The sequence below is a fragment of the Cydia splendana genome, chromosome Z (assembly GCF_910591565.1).
Source record: "Cydia splendana chromosome Z, ilCydSple1.2, whole genome shotgun sequence".
Taxonomy (NCBI): Eukaryota; Metazoa; Arthropoda; class Insecta; order Lepidoptera; family Tortricidae; genus Cydia; species Cydia splendana.
Genome location: NC_085987.1, coordinates 25,686,191 through 25,709,666, shown reverse-complemented (window position 1 = coordinate 25,709,666; position 23,476 = coordinate 25,686,191). Strand labels below are relative to the sequence as shown.

At 38.3% G+C, this 23,476-nt stretch overlaps 1 protein-coding gene and 1 non-coding gene across 2 annotated transcripts; both read left to right on the top strand.

Moving 5' to 3' along the window:
- The first annotated feature begins 2,502 nt into the window (after positions 1–2,502).
- LOC134804777 (G-protein-signaling modulator 2) lies at positions 2,503–22,251 on the top strand. Its single transcript, XM_063778006.1, has 10 exons — positions 2,503–2,702; positions 4,805–5,034; positions 5,564–5,842; positions 6,033–6,272; positions 8,174–8,438; positions 8,921–9,106; positions 9,338–9,576; positions 16,182–16,377; positions 20,917–21,054; positions 21,522–22,251. Exons 1-10 carry the CDS (start codon positions 2,658–2,660, stop codon positions 21,582–21,584), a joined length of 1,881 nt encoding a protein of 626 aa, XP_063634076.1. The 5' UTR covers positions 2,503–2,657; the 3' UTR covers positions 21,585–22,251.
- Trnak-cuu (transfer RNA lysine (anticodon CUU)) lies at positions 18,787–18,859 on the top strand. Its single transcript has one exon. It is a non-coding gene; the product is annotated as a tRNA-Lys (tRNA).
- Positions 22,252–23,476: the final 1,225 nt, after the last annotated feature.

Here is a 23,476-nt window from a genome sequence, read left to right as displayed (position 1 = left end):
AGGAATTACATGATGACCTGAAATTATAGGATATAATTAGCAAGATTGGCATGTTCCTAATATAGTACAATATCCAAACAATGGTGACAAGCCGGTAGAACCCACTGGGTGCTACCTTAGCAATGGACGCTTATAACGATTGTATGAATCCAATCATCTTACGAATCGAATCAGTTAAAAAATATATGATGTAAGTAACTTACATTTGTATTTTTGCTCCCCTGATTTCAGCCAAGTTATGGTTGGAGTTGGATGCTATATGGATACATACTCCAATAAAACTAAGTTATATTATATAACTTAGGCAGATTTCTGGAATCAGCTTTCACAAATTTATAGCGTAGGTATTTTGAAATTATTGATTTAGGGATTCAAAATAAACGAGTTTTCCAGACGATATTATTTATAGAAACGCGTGACACTGACATTGTAGACAGGTGACATTACAATCAATTGACAATTACAACTATTTTTTTAATGTTTGTTATTGCTTGTGCTTTATCAAATCAGCCACTACATGTAATTTACGAGAAGTCGTATCTCATATTTTCAATAAATTATAAATATTCAACCGAGCCGTGAATTAATAAATCATTCAAATTGGTATCTTAAATTAACCTATATTTTCAGAAAATAAAATAAAAATGGGGGTCTAAAAAAAATGAACAATCCTAATTGAGAGCTAGCTTAAAGTTTTTTGTACTCGTCGACTTTAATGGTTGAATTAATAAAGACTTTGTAACCAATAAGCAAAACAAGCACGTGCTTAGGGCACCACGTTCAGGAGGGGCACCAAAATGCCCGGTTGAAAAAGGTGAACAAATTTTAAAATTAGGGACAGACATGCATAGATTCGATTTCAACCCACTCTTTTGCGGTTCGGCGTTAGGTCTTATGCGAGGCCTTCTGCCTTAATTACACTTGGGCGTGGATCCAAATCCAAGCTTTCCTCTTTCGCAGCTGGCTACTGCCTTTCTCACACTTCGCCAATTCAATTCCAAGCTCTGCTTTCTTGCATATTTTATGCATGAAAACAACCTCGAATATCGAAGCCTAAGAAATATCGAGCCCTATGCGAAGCTAGGCTGGTAGAAAACTGTCCCATCCCTTCTCTGTATGAAATCCTGGATTCGCGCCTGGTTGGGACTAAAAGTAAAATTGCGTTTGTATATCGAAAAATTTTCGCGCTCGCTTCGCTCGCGTTTTCAATAACTTTATAAGGTATGATAAAGGTGACATTCGGGTGGCGACTGCAGCAACATTACTCTGTTGCAACGTTACTGCTGCAGTACTGTCAACTTCCGTGATAAAATGATGTGACTGATTTCCATACTAAAAGTAAAAATTTACAACTGTCTATCATATTGCGTTTTTATATCGAAAAATTTCCGCGCTCGCTTCGCTTGCGTTTCTATTACTTTCTAAGCTATGATAAAGGTGACATTCGGGTGGCGACTGCAACAGCATTAGGTTCTCTGTTGCAACATTACTGCTGCGGCACTGTCAATTTTCGTGATAAAATGATGTGACTGATTTCCATTCTCAGCTGTAACGCGGCAATGAACTTCTCTCAATTTACCAAAAAATCAATGTAATCTTGATGACCCGAGGTAGAGGGGGCACCTAGAAATCCTTAGGGCATCAACATATCTTAATCCGGCACTGATTGTTAAAAATTGTGTAATATACGGAACCCTTGGAACGCGAGTCCGACTCGCACTTGGCCGGTTTTTTTGAGAATTACTCATGAACTATTTTATGTGTATTTTTCGAAACTATAGGTCCAGTTATGGAGCAAAATAGCTGTCTATGACCGACGGACGGACAGACACACAAACACGAGTGACCCTAAATGAGTTCTTCCTTTTGAGATACGGAAGTACGGAACCATAAAACTTTAACGTTAACGGTTACGATTCGTTGATCCATTACACAATTACGAATTTCCAAGACCTACTAGTTTTACATATAAACTGCGCTTAAAACTTCGCGCCAAAAAACCTAAAAGGTTACCAAACAAAAAAAATCATCTTGATGTGGCCAGAGTGATCTGGGCTGAAACCGCGAAAATCGAAGTTCGCAAATTGCGGGCATTTTTCTCTGTCACTCTTATTACGCCTTCATTGGAGTAAAAGAGAAAGATCCCCGCAATTTGCGAATATCGGTTTTCGCGGTAGCCCCTCAGAAGCAAATTCGTACTAAAATTTACCACAAGATGGCTGTAGTGACGCAAAGCAAATGTTTATTTTTATAAATCAGATTTGTTACTTATTACAATCATCAAAAAGTACAAGTAACTTGGCTGTATAGATATAACTAATCGAAGGACGTACGTAACAAATTTAAGTAACTTCGCTGATTAATCGAGAAGACAATCCCTTTCACATTATTTTTGAACGCAGCTTTTGTGGCATATGACACGGCATTCGCTTGTGTGTGTTTATCGTTCGTTGTGTTGTGCCATAGTAGTGTGTAGGTGAAGTGTTAATTTTTTAATGTGTGCCAGAGCCAGAAGTTTGTAACGTTCGCTCAGTGTTCATAAATTGCACACGCCCTAGTAGTAAAATATACATTAAATACTAAAATATGATAGTAAATTAAGATATTTAACAATTTTTTTAGTTTTGTTCTGTTGTTGAAGTATTATCAAAAGAAGAATGTCTGTTAGTGCTAGCGCCGAAAACCTATCGACAGATGCCCAAGTAAGCATTATGTATTATTGTGATGCTAACGTAACTATTAGTCATTTCGAAGAACTTAATCTTCCACGGCAGTAACTTGAAAGTGGCTATCGTTTCGTATTAAATGTGGTATAATATTCCGTTGATTTTCTGTAGTCTTTTGTGAGTCATAGCTTGGGGGACCTAATACGGAAGCAGTGACCTATTAGCGCCTATATCCGCAAGATTCAGCCCTCAGTGCATTATGCAGGTAGGCGTTTGGATTATGATGTTGACACGGTTGTTATTTTGTACATATACAAACTATTTTTATATGGACTGGAATGGAATCTATGGCAATTTCCAGTTACCTAGTTAAGCATATCAATCCAACTTGGTATTACATTTTGTTTACACCTTAAAAAATATAATTCAACCTTTGTCTAAAAGATGATATGTACTGAAGGATAATTTAATAAGTTGCTTAATTTATCAAAATTCAAATGTTTTTCTAAACTGTCAAATATTTATAATCACAATCAGATGTATGTAATGGAAGAATTAGGGTAAATGTTATAAATGTATTTATAAACTTTGGTTATCTGGTAATAAAACAGTTGTAAACAAGTTGATGATATGACCTGGTTTTATTTTTAACAGCATTAAGTACTTGTTGAATGAACTGACTAGACAGGATTGTTGAATAAATTGGCATTATTGGCAAGAATGTCTCGCTATGTATATGCATTAGGTTATGTCTTCATTACATTCATAAATTCACCGGTTTTCTTTATTTGTTGTTACATATTATTTTGGACCTCCATGCACTTAAGGGGCCCGCAGATTACCAGTTCGCCAGATGATATCAGCCTGTCAGTTAAACGCAAAATTTGACACCTCTGAACAACTGACAGGCTGATATCGTCTGGTGGTAAGTCTTAGTTTAGTATCATTTTCAACTAAATCAAATATGTAGACGTAGATTTCTAATATCATCAATCATCATCTTCCTCGCGTTGTCCTGGCATTTTGCCACGGTTCATGGGAGCCTGGGGTCTGCTTGGTAACTAAACCCAAGAATTGGCATAGGCACTGGTTTTTACGAAAGCGACTGCCATCTGACCTTCCAACCCAGAGGGTAAACTAGGCCTTATTAGGATTAGTCCAGTTTCCTGGATGACATTTCACTTTTCCTTTCTTTTCCATAAAGATTTCTAATATATGATAGATAAATTAGTTATTGATTCCCCATACAATCCTACACCATCCTTCTCACTTTTAAGGGATTTTTTTGTTAATAAAAACTATCGTATGTTTTTTCCCGGGAGTCAAGCTATCTCTATACCAAATTTTATCTAAATCGGTTCAGCGGTCATTGAATCCCCATACAAATTTCCACCTCCCTTTTCACAACCTTAAGGGATGATTGAGATTAAAAGTATGCTATTTTCTTCCCTGGGACTCAAACTACCTGTCTCTATACTAAAAATTTACATCGAAAATCTTGGTGGCTCTACTTCTTAAATCCATTATTGGGTCCTAAGGACCAATCCTGCCAAAGGTAATCTTGTGTTCACGCAACGCCGTATTTTAGGACCTACACTCTCAACTATAATACTTGAATGAGCATTTAATCAAATAGCTACTTCCTTCCTTCCAGCAAATTAGGACATCTATCATCCCAACCATAAACTACTTTACTTTTTGTACTGCTTTTTTTTTCTGATTGTAGACTTAAATGTTTTTAATACACTAATTAAAGTATTAATTATTATTTGTCCACCCTAATTTTGAATTAATTTCAACATTCATAACGAGGTTTGGTCATTGGATAAGTCTGTCAAAACGGGAGTATTTAATACCATTTCACTATAGAGAATATTTATTATTATTATTTTGAATAAGTCGCTTTTGAGTTTTCGCAGTCTTCCCATTTTACCAAAAGGACTTAAGTGCTGCAAAGATACTCCCTTTTGTTTGCTACATAGAATCTACAATAAAAAAACCTCTTCCTAGTCTGCCTAATATAACTGATGGGCCACATCAGACCCAGACATGGCCCGACATACTCTTGGCCGTTTTTTTTTGTTAACTTATTTTCTGTTAACTTTGAGTTTTGATTTGGAGTGTTGACTTGTTTTCAGAGCTGCGATGGGGGTTCAATGTGCCTGGAGCTGGCGCTGGAAGGCGAGCGGCTGTGCAAGGCGGGCGACTGCCGCGCGGGCGTGGCCTTCTTCCAGGCCGCCATCCAGGCCGGCACCGACGACCTACGTACCCTCAGCGCCATCTACAGCCAGCTCGGCAACGCTTACTTCTACCTAGGAGACTACAACAAAGCAATGCAGTACCATAAACATGACTTGACTTTAGCTAGGTAAATGTCTTAATGTCTATATAAATGTGTATATAGTCTATAACAGTGTTTTCAAACTGTGGGTCGCGACGCCTCTACCAGCTGTACGGCAATACATAAACCAAACATTTTGTATATATTAAGGGGGTTGTGTCATGAAAAAGATTGAAAAACACTGGTCTATAACATCAAATTGGTAACCGTTAACGAGAAACAAAGGATAGCCGGTTCGATTCGCCAAGGCTAGCCTACAGGACGCCTCTCTATGATTACCTTAATCAGCACAGGGTGTTAGTTAATAACGTTAATGTATGTGTGTATGGTATTACAGATAACTGATAACTGCATTGCTTAAATGAATGAATGATCAAGAATATGGTGTTATTAAACATGTTAGAAAACATGTGAATGTTCTTCGAGTGTATTTGTATATGATACATTATTAGGTGTATTTCTCTTTGATTTGATATAACAAAGCTTTTGCGTAACGTAGCGTTTGCCGCCCAAACGGATTTTAAAGTTTAAGAGATATTGGTTTTTCAATTTACAGGACGATGAATGACAAACTGGGCGAAGCCAAGGCATCAGGCAATCTAGGAAACACACTAAAAGTAATGGGGAAATTCTCTGAAGCCATCCAATGCTGCAAACGTCACCTGGAGATATCCCGTTCTCTCGGAGATCGGCTAAGCGAAGGCCGCGCCTTGTATAACCTGGGCAACGTATACCACGCACAAGGCAAGCAACTGGGACGAGCCGGACAGAACGACCCAGGACATTTCCCGCAAGAAGTGAGAGACTGTCTGATGCAAGCCGTTTCTTATTATGAGTAAGTTGCTTTATCATTAGACAGTTTAATATGTTCTGAATAATTTCTTCACCTAATAAAAAATAAATAATCACCTAATACATAAGTCAAATGTCAAAGGCAGTTTTCTCAAACACCATTAGAAGTAGAAGGTTCAAAATGATTTGCGTAAATTACAAGTCTTATTGGTAATGTGGTCGATAATTTTCAGGGAGAATCTCGAGCTGATGCGAAGCCTAGGTGACAGGCAAGCGATGGGCCGCGCTTGCGGCAATCTCGGCAACACTTGCTACCTATTAGGCGATTTCGCGAGAGCGATCCGCTACCACACCGAACGACTCCAGATCGCTCAAGAATTTGGCGACCAACCCGCGGAGCGACGGGCTAACAGCAACCTTGGAAATTCGCATATATTCCTTGGGGAATTTGAAAATGCTGCTGAACATTACAAGTATGTAAACAGTTGTTAAAGCTCCATTAAGCATTATTGCATCACATTTGTTTGCACACTGAAATATACATGATTTTTTAAATCATCATCATATCAGCCAGAGGATGTCCACTGCTGGACATAGGCCTCCCCCAAAGAGTGCCACAATGACCGGTCTTGCGCCACCCGCATCCAGCGGACTCCCGCGACCTTTACCAGGTCATCAGTCCACCTTGTGGGGGGTCTATCCACGCTGCGCCTTCCGGTACGTGGTCGCCACTCGAGAACCGTTCCGCCCCAACGGCCATCGGTTCTACGGGCTATGTGCCCCGCCCACTGCCACTTAAGTTTAGCGATTCGGAGGGCTACATCGGTTACTTTGGTTCTGCTGCGGATGGCCTTATTTTTTAAATTATAGTTTCAAATACCTATTATACATATTTACTTAAGGGGGCCGTTATTAGAGAATTAGAGAACTGGGTACCATACATGAGTCCACATTTACTGACATCTCTGATAAGCGTCCTATTATTATATATTATATTATTTGAAATACTTTCGATAATGACCTTAAAAGTTGAAATTGATATATATGTAATGTTTCATAATGAGTAATTAATGTCATATCCATTATGACAAAATAATCATTACTTAGTGTCCGAAAATGATTAGGATTTTATCTACCAAGGTACAAGGAAGAAACCTTACCTTTAGCAACGACCGCGCTGCGGTTCCTGGGCCCAGAAATTCAGCTACAACAAAAGCACACGCGACGTAATTTATTATTATTATTAACTGTGATTGTATTTACTGTGAACTACTAAATAAATTTTATTATTATAAATCAAACATGCCGAACAAAATTACATTAAATCTAAGAAGCCTAAATAAATCTAAACTTTAGGTACACACTTTTTTCTGCGAGTAATCTCGTTAATATTTTCGAATTTAGGGTATGATTTTGACAGTAGGTTACATAAAACTGACGTGACATTATTTTTTCTTTAGACGCAAGAGGCCTTTGATGTATTTTTATGAACAGGTTAAATACTTAATTGGATCAACCTATGTTTAACTTCGGAGGCCCAAGCAATGCCCAATGTGCATTACGATGTACTCTGTTTCAATCTAATTAGAACCTTTCATAATCCAAATAAAATAGCATAATTTTCTTTCGTTTCATTGCTTTCTCAAACAAACGGTCACTTTTGTAGCAAAGAATTTACATTAACCTATCCTGTTTTTAGTCATGCAAGATAAAATGTATCCATTTACAGATTTTTGATTGGGCTAATTGAATATAAGCATTAGAACAAAATGTCAGATGGCGATGCGAAATTATTAGTACACTACCTCTTATTACATACCTTACAACCATATAGAACTGATCTGCCAAAGGATCCGGAAGATGGTTATTTTTCTGCCAACAATTACATACTTATTATGCTTGCGGCGAGTTCAGCTTTGCATTAACTACATCATGATAACTATTATATTGATATACATTCAAATTAAATGGAAGTGTTCTGAAAGGTTCAGTGTATAAGATTAGTTAAATTAAACACCAATATTACCTTTAATTTGTAATACTAAAAATACATTTTTTATTAACTTGGTCATGGTTTATGACTCTATAGGTACCTACATTCATTCGACCATGCCTTTGCGATGATATAACATGTATACATGCGATCGATTTCTAGATGCAGTTAGTATTTAGAGTGTAAACATACGGTAAGTAGCTTTTTGTGATACCTACTAACTTGGAAAATAAGGTATTGTGAATAACACGCGTGAATGCGAATTTAAACTTTAGAGTGTAAAAATAGAGAGTTTAAATTTAGGTAATGAATTAAAAAAATTGTATTAGCCAGTCGTCACAATTTATTCATTTCTCAAGTAATAGAAGTACGATTTCACAGACGAACTTTGGCTTTGGCCGAGGAGCTAGGCGATGCAGCGGTGGAGGCGCAAGCGTGCTACTCGCTAGGCAACACGTACACGCTGCTGCGAGAGTACCGCATCGCCGAGGAGTACCACGCGCGCCACCTCGCCTCGGCCAGGAGGCTGCAGGACCGCGTGGGCGAGGGCCGCGCCTGCTGGTCGCTCGGCAACGCTCACGCCGCCCTAGGGAATCATGAGAAAGCTCTCTATTATGCCAACGAGCATTATAACATCTCTAAAGAGGTATATATTATGTCAAATTAAAAATCTAACTGTATACGTCTGTTAGCCCTTCAAGCATCATCACCACTATGGCGGTCGTCAGTTGATTTACAAAAAAATATGAGTTTAAAAACGCGGCTCACTTAATGCTGAACTCCCTCAAATGAACCACTTCACCAATTAACACATTCAACACCAAGAACCCAACTGTCGGGTACACTGTTCGTAGCGACTACGCGCTACATACGACGAAACCGTGGCTACGCGCTACGAGCGTAACCCGTAGCACTTAGTGGTATTGAATGTGTTAAATTTGTTAACGTCTGGTTATATTTCTTACTGCATGTTATCCTGCCCCACTATAATAGACGTAACAAAACAACCATTGAAAAACTCATTCAATTGTTTACCGTATTCTTGCACAATCAATTCCCAATTTTTGCGGTTACGTCTAGCAGTATCCTTGTCTTAATAACAACCTAACACATGTAATGATCTTGTAGCTAGGGGATGTCCTGGGAATGGCGACAGCTCAAATGAACATAAGCGACCTCCGCAAAGTATTGGGGCTGCCGACCGAGGCAGAGCCCGCGCCTCCCGTCATCCCGGACGACAGCTGCGCTCCTCGCACGCCCTTCAACGCTCTGCGCGTCCGCCGACAGAGTATGGAGCAACTCTCCCTCATACCTGTAAGTGTAACGCATCTATATAACTATGGCAGGAAGTTTTATTTACTTACCTTGTGTAACTTAGAATGCTAGGCTTGGATAAGAGATGATTATAACTTTTCTTGTCCTAATGAAAATTGTGATCGAGGAGATCAACCGCGTCTGAGATGTGTCCAAACTTGATAAAAGGTGTTCAAACTCTTGGTAACTAATTGGTTTATAATAATGACATTTAATTTCGCCTCTTTTTAGATAACTCCTGATGGCAAAAAGAACGAGGAAGAGGAGAAGGATAAGAAGCCGGAAGTGGTTCGAACAGAGTCTGAAGACAATCCCGTGGAATCATTCTTTGAGTTGTTGACCAGATGTCAATCGGAACGGATGGACGAGCAGAGGGCGACGCTCAACGGCAACAAGGAAAACAGGCCTAAGACCAAGAGCTCCAGCAACAAGTTGCAGCGGTCTGCTAGTAGCGGCAATCCAAATAACGGGTATGTTCTGACTTTTGGCAGTTGACTGCCTACAAAAAAACCAAACATACAAATCTAAGTATAGTTTTTTGTAACCTTCAAACGTATTAGTTGCTAGCGCATATAAAACGGGATAATACTTTATTTTATCCTTTTTGAAATCTGTTTTACTTTTATTTAGATTAATTTTATTTTTGCGTATTTATTTAGTTTTAAGTTTTTCTTATAAGTGATGCATCTTTTTGCAAGACTCGTTCCTGTCTGGCCAAACTGTCAATTCACTAAGCATTTTTTCGCTTCAAGTAGGTACGGTTCAAGTTTCAAGGTCTGGATCTGAAGCCATCAACATTTGAGGAATTGGACCTCATGGAACCCATCATCAGAACTGGACCTTAACACAAATATTCGTTTATAACTAACATGCTTAACCCTTCTTTGCATGGTGATGGAAATTTTCATCATAACATTGTCCTATGAAATAGGTGCTTTCGGAGGTGATTGATACTTTCAACACTAATCCATTTTCTGATCTTTTATATAAATTTACGCATTAAAACGAAAATATTACTTTGCTAATCCGCGAAAAGATAAAGTGCTAGTCAATCAGTGCTAACCCGTTATTCTTATTTGCGTATTTTTACATGCAATTAATATTCCCACCCTCCCACCGCAAAAATAAATACGCAAATAAATATAACAAACCACCACCAAAAGAATAATCCTCGACACGTGTTTCGCCTCTCTACGAGGCATCCTCAGGAGTTGTTGACGGTCTGACGCCCGGCAACGGAATGACCTGTCTAGAATGGTCGGCCATATTTATACCTTGACCACTCCCTCTACTGTGCAAGTGTGAGTGAGATGGAAAAATTCTTAATAACGGCGATGACGCAACATTCAATTGTTCGTTAAGAATCATGCCCCTATTGTTGTACCTAATTATTTCCAGTTGTTCCAGAACACCCAAACGCAAACCCTTTTCGCAAACATGTAAAATATCAAACGAATGATTATCAGCTAAAGTGTGACCTGTATCTAACAAGTGCTTTGCAAAATTGGACTTCTCTGGATGGTTATGTCTATATGACGCAACATGCTCTTTATACCTAGTAGTAGTTCTTAGGGTGGGAATATTAATTGCATGTAAAAATACGCAAGTGAGAATAACGGGTTAGCACTGATTGACTAGCACTTTATCTTTTCGCGGATTAGCAAAGTAATATTTTCGTTTTAATTAATATGGATTTCCGCAAAGTAACGCCTGATTCTATTCACTAAATTTACGCAGTATTTTAATTTATAAAAATTACATTTGTTTTAAGACGATATGTCGGAAAACTTGGAAAACCCCAGAAGTTGATGATTTTTAGTATGTATGTGATTTAGGGCCTTTTTTTGGGGTTTGTAATTGTTTTATATTTAAAAACTTTATCATAGGTACATATATCACAAATAGTGTACCTTTCTGCTGGTAAGATTTTTTTATGTATCTCTTAATGAAAATTATATATTTACATAAATATAAATTAGGCATTAGCCTATTCAATTTCTAACACTGATTTCGCAGTAAAAATGGATGTTATAATTTTTTTATTATTTTTCCCAGAATCAGTAAACAATTTCGTGACACATATATTCATTTCGGGCAAAAATAAAAAATCATGCAAAGAAGAATTAAAAACAAACAACGAAGAGGACTAATGGCCAGAACTGAAATATGCGTTGTTAAAGAGTCTCTTTCTGGTCATCATCAGCAGTTCCTCTGAAACAACAGATGAAAATGCTCGGTTTATTGATGAAAATACTATAATCACTATATGTATCCCTATATAAGATTTGAAGAGTTCCCTTGATTCCTCATGGATCCTATCTTCAGAATTGGGGTTCGACAAAAACGGGACTTATTAGAACTATACACATTTAAACAAAATAAAACAATTTTCCAATCCACAAATGACGGAGTTCTGAGGTAACATAGATACAAAGAAATAAAAATATGGTTTTGGTTAAAAATGGCCATTGCTGACAGAAAAGGAATCATGTTTGTGAGTTTGTGTTTCTTGCTATAATACATTATAAAAAACAACAATGTATTATTTGCTGTAATCAGAACATAGGATATAAAGTGTTATGCGTTTCGCGCGTGATCGTTACAATCAAGTCATAAGGGAAGATGGCCGACCCGCTATGATGTTATCAACGCAAAAACATAAACGGTTGTGTTCGGTAGCTTTCGCGATCAAACTATCCGCTAATTGAAAGCCAACCCGTTTTGCCGTAGCTGGCCGTAGTTGGCACATTGCGTGTGTTAAAGCCTGTTAATTCCCATTTGGTCCTGAAATAGTATCGTTTCAAGCAGCTTAAATAAGACAATAACAACTTGTCAGGGCATACAAAAATAACAATATAAAAATAGTTTATCTATTATACAAAGGCTCAGTTTATCATGATCTTAAGTTTTCATGGTTGTTATCTGATTGGCACTTAAGATTTATCGTGGCGGGTATTGTTATTGACGTTATCGTTTCTAAACAACGTTTTCCAACAACAGCAATTGTTAAGATATATCATAGTACTTTTTACGCTTGGTCTGGGAAAAGAAAATGTGTAATATCCGCACGAAATATGCCATATGAATAAATAAGTGAACCTCACTTATCAGTAATATTATACTATAATTTTAGATAAGTAGAATGTGTTTACATAATAACATAAAGGTATAAAGTAGAGCGCTAGACGGGCAAAGTCAACACAGTGCCTGAAACCGGCCAGTGCGCAATCATGTACAATGGTTCTCGCGCGCAGTTTCAATGTCACTTGAGCGGCAAATCGTATGCTCGTTGTACTTGTACCATTGTTTCACGCCATAGAAACGCAAAACATGGACAGCCATGAATCTGAGGAATTATTAAAGTACGTACGTATTTTACAACGTAGTTAAATGTTTTCGTATACTTATGCTGCTCTCCTTAAGCCGAATAGCGCTATCTCAAAAACAAAAGATATTGAAAATGGAATTCTCAGTTATAGAAACTAAAGTATAAGTTAGCAATTAATTTTTTTTTGAGATTGCGCTATTTGGTTTATATATTATTAATTTCAAAGTTAAGTTGGTTTACAAATAGTTATTTGTTTTACAAGGGGGCAATGTTGTTGTTTAACCGCTCGTGCTAATATTGATATCCGAGCAAGCGAAAGATTCCAAAATTGAACCACGAGCATAGCGAGTGGTTCGATAAATGGAATCTTGAGCGTTGCGAGGGTTACAAAGCACGAGGGTTAAACAAAATTTGCCCCCGAGTGAAACACAAAATTTTTCACCACACCAACCCGAAGCAAATATTAAATGTAAAATATCAAACAAAATCAAACCAAATAAAAGTTATTAAATATTTATCATCCAAAATCATCATTTAAAAGTCAATTCTACCAGCAAACATAAGAAAACAACTCAAAATTTGCATTTGATTACTTTGCCTCACATGTGAATAAAATGCAACTTTGCTATCAGTTTTTGAAGTGCAAAGTAAGCCTTTCCGAGCTGGTGTGGTGAAAACACATTTGAAGAACAGAAAATCATCATAACAGTCTTATTCTGAAGAAAACAATTTGTAAATAAGAAATTGTTACTGGGTTTTGTTCTTTTTTTTTTTTGCACCGCAACCAACATCGCTAGGTTACATTTTTCAGATAAATAGTACCCTAAACTATTCTGCTTTGTAGTTGTAATTTTTGTTAGGTATCTTCGTAGCCTTCGTCGACCGTCCAGTGGCGCCTTCGAGCAACACGGAAGGGAGGCGGCATTCGCACTATTTCCCCTCTGCCGAGGTACAAGATTAGCGCGTCAATCTAATCTAGCGCGGGTAATATAACTAGTTGCACTTGGATTTTTCACTAGACCGAGTCCAGACGCGCGCGTGAACACTGCTGCACAAAAATGCCTGTTTGCTCGGTTTATTGTTATAAAAAGAGGTCGGGGACATCAAATTTACAAAAAGAAAGTGTTACATTTCACATGTAATATTTTTTTTAACATATCATACGTTTAATTACATTCAAACACAATTATTATATTTTAGTCTCATGTAATTGTTGGATTTATCGATTTTGCTCGCTCAGTACAAATTGCGGATCGGTCGAGCGACAAATCCGACTTCTCATCTCTCAGAATACAATAACATACTTCAACGAAAATGTGTTAGTGTGCGTGTTGTGACACTTGTCACTCGTCCGTACACAAAAAGAGATCGAGGTTTGCAATATTTGTCTTTGACGTGTGTCATTTTCTATGTATTTGTGTCGTCATTACAGATTGGATTTTGTATGTAAGTGTGTGAGAAGTGCGACTGTGTGCACCTTTCCCCCCGCGAAAAATGGCAGAAAGATTTGTACGGTGAGATATCGCTTGGGCTCCTCCCTTCCGATGTGTCGGAAGCCGGTGTTGCTCGAAGAGTGGCGCCGTCATAAGGGGAATTGTATTTTTTAGCAAACCAATTAATTTTTGTTTCAATCAGTATTTTAATATTGTTGTCCTACTGATTCCCCAACTTTTGGTCTCTGTCTTTGTCACATAGTTTTATATTACTTACCGCTGACTTTATCACCTAAACGGAAAAATGTGGCCACCATTTGCCATTTAGTTGATAAATGATAAAGCAAAATATAAACACCACAGTAGCCTTTTGGCGGACGGTGCAGTCTTATTATCTATGATTCATTTTCTACATACGAGTATACCATACATGTTAGTTCGCTCTATACCCTTTTTTTAAGATTAGATTTTTTCTAACCTTGAAAGTAGTGGTAATTAGCTATATTTCCGAAATGCTGATTCCTATGATATCTAATATTGTGGTGCAATAATATGTAAATGTAATAGTCTCTGATTTAATTAGAGAGGAAAAAGTTAACACTACTTTTGAGGTTATAATATAAAATGTCGCACGCAAAAAACGGCTAAAAAATCACGTTTGTTGTATGGGAGCCCCACTTTAATATTTATTATATTCTGTTTTTAGTATTTGTTGTTATAGCGGCAACAGAAATACATCATATGTGAAAATTTCAACTGTCTAGCTATCACGGTTCTTGAGTTACAGCCTGGTGACAGACAGACGGACAGCGGAGTCTTAGTAATAGGGTCCCGTTTATACATTTCATTTCATTACATTTCAGTCACTTTTTAAAAATTGGAATAATAATAATTAGGTTACTGAACCCTAAAAACACTACCAAACAAAACACCGGACGAAGAGCATGTCTAACTAGGACCCATTAGGGATTCAATCCATACCTATTAATTACACTGTCAATAGAAATATGATTACTGGTTTCTAGGCTGCATATGAAACTTCTACAAATAAATTCGATATGTTAAAATCGATCTCTAACAACCTCAACAACAGTGGGACTAGGGAATGCAATCTCGATCTCGCAATTTCGAGATCTCGCGAGATCTCGCACGAATTTTCGAGATTCAATCTCGTTGACAGGAAATCTCGATTTTAGCAATCTCGGTCGAGATGGCGATTATTTTTTTCGAGATATCGAACGAGATTGATAGATTGATCCGTGTGAATTACCTATTTTGTTATGAGTAATCTTTTTGACCTTAGATCCATGTTGTTCAGACAGTGCTATTGTGCCGGATTTAGCTGACGATAAAAGCGCTGTGCCGCGCTCTGTGCAGAAAAATCGGACGAACTTAACAATGGAATCGAAGTTATATGCTCTTTGGTCGGCGGCTGACGTTACGTCAGTTAACTCCACATTAAAAATGGCGCGACATTCACTTTTCTCGTGAACCATCGTTTTGTGTTTCTGTGCTTCGAGCAACACGGAAGGGAGGCGGCATTCGCACTATTTCCCCTCTGCCGAGGTACAAGATTAGCGCGTCAATCTAATCTAGCGCGGGTAATAAAACTAGTTGCACTTGGATTTTTCACTAGACCGAGTCCAGATGCGCGCGTGAACACTGCTGCACAAAAATGCCTGTTTGCTCGGTTTTTTGTTATAAAAAGAGGTCGGGGACATCAAATTTACAAAAAGAAAGTGTTACATTTCACATGTAATATTTTTTTTTACATATCATACGTTTAATTACATTCAAACACAATTATTATATTTTAGTCTCATGTAATTGTTGGATTTATCGATTTTGCTCGCTCAGTACAAATTGCGGATCGGTCGAGCGACAAATCCGACTTCTCATCTCTCAGAATACAATAACATACTTCAACGAAAATGTGTTAGTGTGCGTGTTGTGACACTTGTCACTCGTCCGTACACAAAAAGAGATCGAGGTTTGCAAGATTTGTCTTTGACGTGTGTCATTTTCTATGTATTTGTGTCGTCGTTACAGATTGGATTTTGTATGTAAGTGTGTGAGAAGTGCGACTGTGTGCACCTTTCCCCCCGCGAAAAATGGCAGAAAGATTTGTACGGTGAGATATCGCTTGGGCCCCTCCCTTCCGATGTGTCGGAAGCCGGTGTTACTCGAAGTTTCTGTGTGATAAATTGATAATAAAGGCAGTGGAAAAGCTAGCTCAGTTCCTCGTTTTGAACGACCTGGCGCAAATAGAATAGATTTCATACAACTGTTTTACATGATCTGTCTGTTGTTCCAGGCCTACAGACGCAATGCTGGATATGATAACGGATAAGCAGTCGGAGCGAATGGACTCTCAGCGCGCCGAGCTGCGTCCAGCGCCGAAGAAACTGAGCATAGAGAACAAGGGCGCTTCTCTACCAGGCCTGCGGCCGCAGCAGACCACCAGCACTAAGCCTGAAGACGATTTCCTGGACATGCTGGCTCGCGTCCAGGTAAGCTTTAACACTTTGTATCAGGTCTTGCGGTACTGGGCCGAAAGACCTGATACAAAGTATGGTTAATTACAATAATTACGAGTTACACTAATTGCCGCAGCGAACGTGTAATACCCGTCGTAAACGTAACGAATAGTATTATATACAATCCGCGGCCCGGCGGGCTGGTCAACGACACCTTCTCGTAACTCATGAGGCCCTGGTACTTGCTCCGCGCTAAATTAAATTTTTAGACAGTTTTTTTCTCGATTTTGGCCACCGTAGCCTATGGAGACTAACAAGCAACACTAAGTGGTTTTCGTAGTCTGGATGTTGCTATATTAAGGGTGTCACATGCGCATTTCTGACTTATGAAGCAATTGTTTCTACTATATAACCTAAACTAAATAATTAATTTGAGCTATGGTTTTGTTTCGTCCTCTTGATCGCGGCGAGTTGTCAATTTCATTATAGTTGACTAAACTGTATCGAAATTAATATTATAGTTGAGTTGGGAGCCCATAAATTAAAAATACCCAATTGCAGTTTGGTATAAGAAATCTTAATTCAAGAATTACAGTCGACGAGTAGAAAATAGTAGATTGTACAACAAGGGCATAAAGTGACCCATTTTTACCCGAGGCAATTTTTGGGTCTGAGTGAAGCGAAGACCAAAATAGTAGACGAGGGTAAAAATGGACAAGTATGCCCTTGTTGTACACTATGCTTTTCACTTCGATTGCGAGGAAAATAATAGTACATTATTGTCGAGGCTCGGAAGTAGCTACTTGCAGGCTGAGGATTCGTTTTAAACGGACGACCTTGGGAGTCCGTTTAATTGAATCCGAAGCCAGCAAGTAGCCTTCCAGCCGAGTCATATATAGTGCTTTTCTCAAAAATGGTGCAAGAAATATAAATATCATAGAAATATTTTACAAAAGCAACTTTCTTACGTATATATTTTCACAGAAAAAAGTAGAAACAATTGAAAAAATTAGCTTTGCCGCCTTTTTATTTTTTTAATAAAAAATAGAAGTGTATTTTTCTGCCGAAAATACGCCAACCTATTTGAGACAGCTAAATAGTCGCGGTACTAATCATCTGTTTGACTGTTTAATGGGCCTGTGCCTTCATTTGATATGGCCATTTCAACTTTTAAAAAGTTTGGAACTCGACAAATAATGGAATTTGTATGCAACATTGCAGTCCCAAAATCGAGACTGCAATGTTTTTAACTTTTTAATTTTTGACTGACCATAAACTACGCGCTTCGCAACCTATTTTTTAAACGGCAAAGTCGACTTTGCCGTCCATTTTTGAGAAAAAGACATTTTCACGGCAATTTACACCACGAAATTGTCGTAAAGCGAAAGAACATAATACATAACCAATTCCCGCCAACTATTTAATTTTTTTTTTTAATTTTCAACATGTGATCAGAGTTTCAGACGCTTGGTTTTCTGCCAAGTCAAACATTTCGGAGCATTTTTGAACGATAATCGACTCCTATTTTATGTGATTTACTAAATTTAATGACAGAAAATACGGATTTCTAATAAATTGTAGAAAAAATAAAATAATATAACAAGTTTCGTCATCTACACAATTTTATTGCTCAGTAAATTTGTGCAATATGTTTTAACTGTTTGGCTGTTGAGACCGATTACCTTAGTCTTAGAAGAAAATTTTACTTTTATGCTCTAGAGCATAAAATGCGATTTTATGTCGTCTACGCACGACATAAAGGTGCACTTTTTGAGCATGAGAAGTGAAAACGTATTTTGAGTATACGTTTACATTCCAAGCATTCTTGTCACACCCATAAAGAACTACGCGAGAAAAGCGGTCCGCGTGTAATTGTAAGGACATCACAATGTTTGCAGTCACACATATAATTGGCCTGATGACAAATTTTGAAATCCCTTTTAATATTGTCGGTACACTTGTATTGGTTCCGAAAAATACAATATTTCAGCTATACTCATAAGATTTAACATAAATAATTGCATTTTATTATAGCTAGTTTAAACCTCGCGCGAAAACGCCTCGCACGCCATTTGTGACGTCATAAATTATGGTGGTAGATATTGTTTACATACTTACAGTTACGAATTTCCCTTGAATCCGAATGATATTGTTAATTCAGCACCATATATTACGATTAGGGATGATAAAATACATTACAAAAATTGTTCACAATAAGTCATTTTATACAAAGACTCTCACACGTGTAACGTAGATACGTTACGTAACCTAGGTTACATTTATAAAATTAAATTAGATTGACAAATAACTTGTAACACTTTAATATTATTTTTACAAAACTGTTCCTTCTTATTACGACTCACTGTACTTCGTGCAACACTCTTTTGTTCGAAGTAAACCGGCTAGCGGCGTCCCCGTCCCGCGGACCCTCTCTCCGCGCGGGCCCGGCTAGCTCAGTCGGTAGAGCATGAGACTCTTAATCTCAGGGTCGTGGGTTCGTGCCCCACGTTGGGCGCCAGTGCTACGGGTAGGCGGTGAGAATAAATAAAACTGTAGTTTTTAAAATAACGAACTAAATTTATTCTCCCTTAACTTCCGCCGCAAGCACACGATTACGTCGTAGGGTAGGGTACGTTCTAGGCCGGTACTGATTTTGCTCCGAGGACAGTTCCACCACGCAAGTACTCCCCTGTAGCTGCCGGAGCCACTGCGGGTTAGGAGACGGACGAGCTGAGGGACGTCAGCTGGGGCCGCTCAGGAACTGCCGGGCTGTCTTCACGGCTACGGTTCTAGCCGTAACTAGGCTCCCCAAAGGGGATTTAAAACACTAAAAAATGATTCCATTTGCACTAAATGAGTGCAGGAACGGAATGAATAAATACCATCGAACAAATTAATTCTCGCCGGGCACGACAGACGTCGCTGCGCGAAGGCAAGCGAGCGTGCGCCGGCGACGAAAGCTAGATCTGTCCTAACTATGATCGACTCGCGCGCGGGCCCGCGCGGAGAGAGGGTCCGCGGGACGGGGACGCCGCTAGCCGGTTTACTTCGAACAAAAGAGTGTTGCACGAAGTACAGTGAGTCGTAATAAGAAGGAACAGTTTTGTAAAAATAATATTAAAGTGTTACAAGTTATTTGTCAATCTAATTTAATTTTATAAATGTAACCTAGGTTACGTAACGTATCTACGTTACAATACCCCGGCGCGTGGTCAGTGCTACGGGTAGGCGGTGAGAATAAATAAAACTGTAGTTTTTAAAATAACGAACTAAATTTATTCTCCCTTAACTTCCGCCGCAAGCACACGATTACGTCGTAGGGTAGGGTACGTTCTAGGCCGGTACTGATTTTGCTCCGAGGACAGTTCCACCACGCAAGTACTCCCCTGTAGCTGCCGGAGCCACTGCGGGTTAGGAGACGGACGAGCTGAGGGACGTCAGCTGGGGCCGCTCAGGAACTGCCGGGCTGTCTTCACGGCTACGGTTCTAGCCGTAACTAGGCTCCCCAAAGGGGATTTAAAACACTAAAAAATGATTCCATTTGCACTAAATGAGTGCAGGAACGGAATGAATAAATACCATCGAACAAATTAATTCTCGCCGGGCACGACAGACGTCGCTGCGCGAAGGCAAGCGAGCGTGCGCCGGCGACGAAAGCTAGATCTGTCCTAACTATGATCGACTCGCGCGCGGGCCCGCGCGGAGAGAGGGTCCGCGGGACGGGGACGCCGCTAGCCGGTTTACTTCGAACAAAAGAGTGTTGCACGAAGTACAGTGAGTCGTAATAAGAAGGAACAGTTTTGTAAAAATAATATTAAAGTGTTACAAGTTATTTGTCAATCTAATTTAATTTTATAAATGTAACCTAGGTTACGTAACGTATCTACGTTACACACGGTTGCAATTTAAGATGAATTATTTAGATACATGTAAATTTTGAGTGAAAATCACCGAGCCCGGTTTTACTTATTGTATTATTTAGCATTTTATTTATATAATAACAAATAAATATTTACTTTATATCGTGTAATAATATTTTTTGGACGTAATAAATGTTTAGTGGCGAAATAATATTTTTTTTGAACCTCCAAACTCTTTGGCGAGTACGTAATGGATTACAGTCAATGAGGTTGTCTATGTTGCTCTAAGAAATATGTCATGCATTGATGACGTCAACTCTTACGTCGCCTCTGATTGGTGTTTCAGTCAAAATGGCCGAGTGGAGAATTTCGCACTTTTATTTTATTGAATATATTAATAATCCTTCAGTTTATACTGAGATTGGGCCATATTTTAGAATCATATTAACATATACGTTTCTTTGAAACCATTATTTCCATGATTCTTTGTTACTGTCATCAGGCCAATTAGGCATCAAAACACTCATGTGATCCGTTTCTGAAACGAATGAAATGAGTTTCAGAAACGGATCACACGAGTATTTTAATGCCTTTCATTGTGTAGCAGTTACATAAGACTACTATTGGGGTACACTTGTCTATGGCAAATTGCAGCTCCCTAGTTGTAAGCCAAGTATGAAATGATAGGAATCTGTAATGATATTTGGTCCAGGGCTCCCGCTTGGAGGACCAGCGCTCAGAGCTGCCGCCGCCCAAGCCAGAGGAGCGCCCGAAGACCGTGCCCGATGACGACTTTTTCGCTCTCCTCATGCGCGCACAAGCTGGACGGATGGAGGACCAAAGAGCTACTGTAAGTTACATTCGTGGAAATGTTCCCGTTCATATTTACTCTGAACACAACTGTAGGTACATCATACAACTGTTATAGAATCACTCTTATTTCTTATTGTGGGCGGTTACCTAAACCTGTTAACAACCTTAAATTGTCCAACACAAGCTGCAAATCAGCCTTAAGATAAGCAACTAAGCACAAATAACCCATTTCTATGTACACGGTGGCTAAAAAAATAACTGCATTCCCGTTGCCAGGGAGATTTTGGGATTATACTGAGCAACTTTTACTATGGGACCAACCCTGAATTCGCGTGTGAAGACAAAATCAGTACAAAGAGAAAAAAGTCACTAGTTATGTACATATGAATGTTAGTGCAAACTTAGCGTGGTCAGAGTCTACATCAGTAAATAATATTTTAGTAGTTGAGATGATGATGAGATGCTTCATGTTTAAAATGTAAAAAATATAATTGTTTGTTCTAGATCCCGTTACAATCATCTGCTGACAATCGTCGCAACAAGGGCGGATCAAGCGTAAAGAAATAAACGTATCAATAGTAACCACCGAGCCCGGAACCCTCGTCACATATGTACAGCGAGCTGCAAAACTGCATACAAGTGGGTATGCACTTTTGCAGATGGGTGTAAATCGTCACATAATAATACATTGTACAACTAAAGATATACGAGCCCTGATGCATAAGTTTTCGTTTAGTCAACATTTATTTGGGTTCTATTTGTACCAAAAATTCGTTTCAGATAATAATCTAACGCCTTTTTTTAATACTATTGCTAAAATGGCTAACACTTTTTTTTTTGTATATAGGTATACAAGAATAATCTATTTTAGGATAAAATAAATTATTCGTTATTTTTTATAAGAATTTTCAAGCGCGATTGCAAATGTGAGCTTCGAGGCTCGACTGCGAAATTTTAATTGAAGACGATAGTTTAATTTTTTAATTAATCGAGAAATTAATTTCACTATTTTTAGTCCGATTGATTTAAGTATGTAAGGGTGGTATTCCATCTGTCCATAGTCCAATGTCATTGCGTCTCACTCTCTCATTAAGCAAAATGTGAGACAAAATACACATTGGCCAAGAAATTGGACAGGTGGAATACCAGGTACGTAAATACGTAACACGTAAATGTTTGAAAGACTAATCCAACAACGGGAGCATAAAAAAGACAATTGACAACCCTTTTACCAAAATTGACTCAGTACGGTTACCATCAGTTTGTCACTGACATAAACGCCGCCGTCGAGAACGTAATTTACTTTCTATACATCTCGCTCGCACTCGCATATTAGTGCAAACGGGATGTATAGAAAGTAAATTACGTTCTCGACGGCGTTTATGTCAGTGACAAACTGATGGTAACCGTACAGTAGTTTTGACGTTTCGGTGAAACAAACGACAGCAATATACAGCTAAAAACATACCCTTTCCGTAGACGGATAAAGAATATTAATATTATACTATCATATTTATTTTACTCTAAACGACTTTTTCTGCATTGGGGCTCGATTGGCCAAAATTGTTAAGGAGAGTCAAATAAAAATCCGATGTAATTGTTAGTATAAGTGGAGGGATTACAATTTTAATACTTCCTGTGTTACACATAATGTTTTTCACCTAGTAAGAGCTACCCGGTTACACCTAAGAAAAAATATATCATTTTTACATCGGCAATTATTGCAAAAATATTACTTTGCTAATCCGCGAAATAATAACTTGCAAGACACGAGATAAAAAATTGTAGAGAACGTCTAAGAAAAAATCGTGTCTTCTAGTTTGAGAGTTGAAATAGTTAGATTGCGTATATTTATGCGATGAGTGCCAAAAACACTTTTCTACTCGTTTGTCATGCCACGGATATCATGCAGCACCTATGCCAATGATATCCATGGATGGATGGATGTCATTCACGATATTTTCAGCCGACATAAGGCAAGGTGGTAGGGAAACAACGAAGGCGCCGACGCTAAAACGTGTAAAGAATTGCATACATTATATAACAAGTCGATTGTGCTCCTCGGACGGGAATCTCGAATAAACCCTAAAATCTATCGCTAACAATGGTCACTCCATGCCACGCTAACCTACCTACATTCCAACTATTCCAACTATAGTTGCATTATTAGCTATGATAGTAAAAGTTACTAAAACCCCGAATGCACGTACTATTAGTAAATAATTCTTGTGCCTACTAAAACGGTAACGTCGGTAACTCTGTATTACTTAAGGTATAATTTTTATTAAGTGAGTATATAAATTGTGTGTCCAAGACAAATGTTGGTTGTAGCAGGTTTTTATTATTATTGTGGTGGATTGCTTCCTTAATCTCGTCAAGTACACAAAAGTGAACAAGAACAATTATTAAACAGCCACTGATTATAAATAAAAAAAAACGATCATACATTGTTTCCGGAT